Raw genomic sequence first — 5,139 nt, forward strand, 5'->3', positions numbered from 1 at the left:
ACAATAAACAGTGATAACGCTGATCAGCTCTGTTTGTGTAAAATACCCAAAACCTACCTCTGTTTAGGCGGCGTAGTGTGTTGTGCTGGATGGAGCATGACTGCCCTCCTGTGGCCAAACTTGGGAACAGCAATTTCCCAGAAGCGGTATTCTGTAATTTAGCTTTTAATAATGGTGTTTACATGATTGTAGTATTTAGCCAAGAGTGGGGTAAGAAATATTAGATTATATTAATATTAATAATTCTCCCCTTTTCCCCCTTTATGATAATTATTGACAAAACACATATTTCATTCAGGGGGCACAGTGGAAAGCGCTCAGCACGTTCACCTCACACCTACAGGACTGTTGGTTTGATTCTCGCCTGCATGTTCTCCGCATGCTTTGTTTCCTCCACGTACTCCGGTTTTCTCCCCAGTCAAAAGGCATGTGTTGTGGGCTGGTTGGCATCTCTATATTGTCCATAGTGTGAGATTGTGCCCTGGACATGGTGCCAACCCATTGCACCAAGCGGTACAGAGAACAGATGGATGGAAGGATGGAGATTTCATCCATTGCTCTGGATGGATCTTGACTGCCATCATGTGGCCAGGTTTAGGAAGTGCATGTTTCTATGATTTTTTAGAGCAGCGTTTCCCTACCTTTTTTTCAGTCGCGGCACCCTTTGAATATTTTCAAAAAATTTGTGCACCCTACACAAACACTGATGCTAGACAGCGTTAAGCCTGGTTTATACTCGACATGTCCAGCAAAAATGACATCATTGCGGAGTGTGCGGTCGAGCATGTTGAGTGCGTGAGGCTTCATTTCTCATGGCGGTCTGCACGGCGCCGGATCCGGAAATTAATGACTGGGAGGCGACTCTTGCCGGAAAGTACGATTGTACAGGTATCTCTATGATCCATCCATGCGGGACCATAGAGAGAGCCAGATGGCACAAAATTCATGGAAAGGTTTTTAAAATAGTGATTTGGATTTGCTTTGTACATACTGCTGAGATGATAAAGCCAAAGCTGAAAGTTTTTTGTGGTGCACCATGTTTTCCATGATGTCACCATGATATTAAATGTTTTCTACACATTTGATCATTTTAGAAAATGTTTGAAGGATTTTTACACGCACCCCTGCTCTCATCAGACAGAACCTCGATTGGGAAACACTGGGTTAGTTACTCGTCTGACCAATGTGTTTAACTTACTCTCCATCATCACTTTTATTCTGAGTAACATTCATTATTCACACAGAAACTACTTACACACCAATCCTCACTAATATCAGGATACTCGCTCTCATGAAGGGAAAACCAGAAAAAATACATTTCTGCAGATATTTAAGTAAACTTACTCAGCGTATGAGTTCTGCTTCTTTATCTAATGATCTGCTGAGTGTTTCTAGCTCCTGTTACTTTATTTTAGTTTATATATTTGTATAGAGCTCTGACAGTTGTTCGTGCACAGCTGAATGAAGTCACGAGATAATAAATGAAGGTAATGAAATGATAATGTGTGTGATGTAGATTTTACCAGACTTTTAATTCTGTTCTCTGTATTTGCAGCGTTTTCAGGCTTATACTTTCAGTATTTACAGGCCTTTACTCGATGGATCAGAAAGCTGTCTGATAACAAACCATATCTGTGTGTGTGTGTGTGTGTGTTTATTACCCTACCTCACTGCCCCTCCCCCTCTGCAGAATAAACGGTTAGGAAGTGAAAGTGAAAGTCAGTCTCCATTTTGTGTGGAGGGGAAAATACAGCATTTCAGGAGTAAAAACACAGTGAGTATCTACATCTAAAGCTATAATATATAAACACACTGAATGTACACCAGATGCAGAAGAGTTTTGTGGGTTTGTACTGAAGTTTGAATGTACACAGGTTGTTTTATGACTTGATACAGAGACTATTTCCTGTAAGTGAACTCTGTGCTGATACAGGGTTTGATTTAACACACCGATGTTGGAGTGAAGTAAACGTGTGTCCTGCTGTAATCTGGAGAAGGAGACATGACCTCCAACATGAGTGTGTCTGGAGAACAGGACTTAAAGAGAGACGAGAGGTGAGTTACTTTTCCATTCACCAGCAATAAATACACACCGTCTCATGGAACAGATCTGTATCTCTAAACACTCACTAGTTAACAGAGGAACTAGACTTTGGTTTAAGGTGTTTAATAGCAGTGAATATATCACTGATCTGATCTAAGAACAGTTTAGAGAAATCATTCACTGAGAGAAGAGTAAAAAGGACTGTGTAATGTGGAGGATAAGAGCAGCGTAGCTTTGAGTCAGTGAACTCTACAGGCTTTAAGACCCAGCTGAGTCAGTTATCTGTGATTGGGACTCCTGACATCAGTGTAATTCCTGAGGTATGGGGCGTGTCTCCTGTTTGAATAAGTGTGCAGACTGGAGCTGAATTAAAAAGATGGAATTATTGGTGTTTAATGATGAACACATTGTGTAACAGTGCTGAGACAGCAGAGTATTAATTATTGCTGATATTTCTGTTTCATTCTAGAATGATGGAGGGAAAGAGATCAGACTCACCAGAACCCAGCTGTGTGTCCATGAAGAGTGACCGGTCAATGGATCATCCACTTCACTTCAGAGACGGAGCCAGTTCTCCTGATGTGAGGTCAGTACAGTGAGGTGTTTTACAGCAGTGTTCCACCTGATCAAACTCACTGGTCTCATTCTGAAGCCCTTCATGATCTTTATCAGGTGTTGAAGCAGTAAAACACTAAACTGTGCAGTGCTGCAGCTCTCGGACTGGCAGTGAGGAAAACTGCTTTAAGAGTTCAGTTCAGCCTGCAGTCCCTGAGCTGGAGGGTCTGTGGTGCTACACAACAACATTTACACCTGGGACATTAATGACTAGATCACTATTTTATTCATGAACATGTTAGTGTCAGTGAGAAATCCTGAAATCAGTGTATTGTGTTAAGAGGATAGTGTAAATATCTGTCTCTGTATTTATTAGTGTGTGTTGTGCAGCTATGAATACATATAGTCTATATCACATCATGTGTTTTATTTCTTCACAGACCACAGCAGAAGAAATCAAACCTCAGCAGAAATCAGTTGGACTCCATATTCAAGGTGTGTGTCTTTTTAATGTGTGTAACTTGTGTGTGAGCAGGTTGCAGGTTTTTTATTTAAGATCATGACAATTTACAGGTTTATCGATGTGCAGCAGCATTATGGGTAATCAGGCAGAATTTCAGCTGTAACTGTGGGAATAGAAAGAGACTTTTATTCTTTTCATAAAATAAAAGCATCTCTCAGTGTGTAACATTATAATATTTAGATGTGTTCCTGTGTGTTTCTAACCAGGAGCTGGAACACAAAGTCATCTCTCTGATAAAGAATGAGCTGAAGAGGTTTAGGAAGCTCCTGAGTCCAGATTACCCAGCATGCACTGAGAGGGAGGTGCAGGATGAGGAGGATCTGCACAGTGTCAGAGACGGAGCGCTGAAGATCACACTGCATGTCCTGAAGAACATGAACCACACAGATCTCGCTAACACACTGCACAACAGTAAGAGCTCTGAGTCATGGCTTTATTCCATCAGGTTCACTTTAGAGAGAGGAAATAGTTTTAGATAGGAACACTTTTAGTTTGAAGTTCGAGTTTAGTATCATGTACATCTGCTGCTTTTCTGTTCTGTTCGTGGTCCAGCTTGTGGTGACTCTGTACAATGGTCCTGTTCCTTCAGGAATATTTACTACATGAATCAGGAATGAACAGCAGCATTGAATTTGACATTTAATCCTGTGTTCAGTGATTTTACATTAAAACATCTTATTACTTTGTTTATTAGAGTCTGTGGCCTCTGTGTATCAGACAAAGCTGAAATCCAGCCTGAGAGAGAAGTTTAAAAGAATTAATGAAGGAATCTCACAGCATGGAAGCTCAGCACTTCTGAATGAGATCTACACAGAGCTCTACATCACAGAGGGTTGGAGTGGAGACGTCAATAATGAACATGAGGTGAGACAGATTGAGACAGCGTCCAGGAGACCAGCAACACAGGAGACACCCATCAAATGTAATGATCTCTTTAAAGACAAGTCCATCAGAAGAGTGCTGACTAAAGGAGTTGCTGGAATTGGAAAAACAGTCTCTGTGCAGAAGTTCATTCTGGACTGGGCTGAAGGAAAAGCGAATCAGGACGTCACCTTCATGTTTCCACTTCCCTTTAGAGAGCTGAATCTGATGAAGCAGGAACATCTCAGTCTGATGGATCTTCTTCATCACTTTTTCCCTGAGATGAGAAAACTACAGTTAATAGACTCCTACAAAGTGGTGTTGATCTTTGATGGTCTGGATGAGTGTCGACTTCCTCTAAATTTCCAGAAGAATGAGAGATTGTGTGATGTGACAGAGTCAGCCTCAGTGGATGTGCTGCTGACGAACCTCATCAAGGGGAATCTGCTTCCCTCTGCTCTCCTCTGGATCACCTCTCGACCAGGAGCAGCCAATCAGATCCCTCCTGAGTGTGTAGACCAGGTAACAGAGGTACGAGGGTTCAGTGATCCTCAGAAAGAGGAGTACTTCAGGAAGAGGATCAGTGATCGGAGCCTGGCCAATAAAATCATCTCACACATGAAGTCTTCAAGAAGCCTCTACATCATGTGCCACATCCCAGTCTTCTGCTGGATCTCAGCGACTGTTCTAGAGAGAATGTTGGGTGAAACAGAGAGTGGAGAGATCCCCAAGACTCTGACTCAAATGTTCACACACTTCCTGATCTTTCAGATCAAACACAAGGACCAAAAGTACCATCAGAAATGTGACCCTGATCCTCAGCAGAGCAGAGAGAGTATCCTGGCACTGGGAAAACTGGCTTTCCAACAGCTGGAGAAAGGAAACCTGATCTTCTATGAGGAAGACCTGAGAGAGTGTGGCATTGATGTGAGAGAAGTGTCAGTGTACTCAGGAGTGTGTACCCAAATCTTCAGAGAGGAGTTTGGGCTTCACCTGGGGAAGGTGTTCAGCTTTGTACATCTGAGTGTTCAGGAGTTTCTGGCTGCTTTATACACATTTCTCTCCTTCATCAGCAGAAATGTAACAGAACAACCAACCACTGATCTGTCTGATCTTCTCAACAAGTCAGACATGTCTGATCTCCTCATGAGTGCAG

General features: G+C 42.2%; 1 protein-coding gene across 5 annotated transcripts in view; it reads left to right on the forward strand.

The window, feature by feature from the left end:
* The first annotated feature begins 1,338 nt into the window (after positions 1-1,338).
* LOC128604750 (NACHT, LRR and PYD domains-containing protein 4E-like) overlaps positions 1,339-5,139 on the forward strand; it is a 14,085-nt gene continuing 10,284 nt past the window's right edge. Inside the window, exons 1-6 of one of the 5 annotated variants that reach the window (XM_053619859.1) lie at positions 1,339-1,774; positions 1,897-2,055; positions 2,514-2,630; positions 3,040-3,094; positions 3,329-3,533; positions 3,817-5,139. The exon at positions 3,817-5,139 is cut by the window's right edge and continues 445 nt beyond it. In XM_053619859.1, the coding sequence (XP_053475834.1) occupies positions 2,003-2,055; positions 2,514-2,630; positions 3,040-3,094; positions 3,329-3,533; positions 3,817-5,139 (1,753 nt within the window). In that variant the 5' untranslated portion in view covers positions 1,339-1,774; positions 1,897-2,002. The remainder of the gene's footprint in view (positions 1,775-1,896; positions 2,056-2,513; positions 2,631-3,039; positions 3,095-3,328; positions 3,534-3,816) is intronic. The other 4 variants (XM_053619858.1, XM_053619860.1, XM_053619862.1 and 1 more) reach the window with 4 other exon arrangements.

The sequence above is a fragment of the Ictalurus furcatus genome, unplaced genomic scaffold (genome assembly GCF_023375685.1).
Source record: "Ictalurus furcatus strain D&B unplaced genomic scaffold, Billie_1.0 scf2, whole genome shotgun sequence".
Classification (NCBI taxonomy): Eukaryota; Metazoa; Chordata; class Actinopteri; order Siluriformes; family Ictaluridae; genus Ictalurus; species Ictalurus furcatus.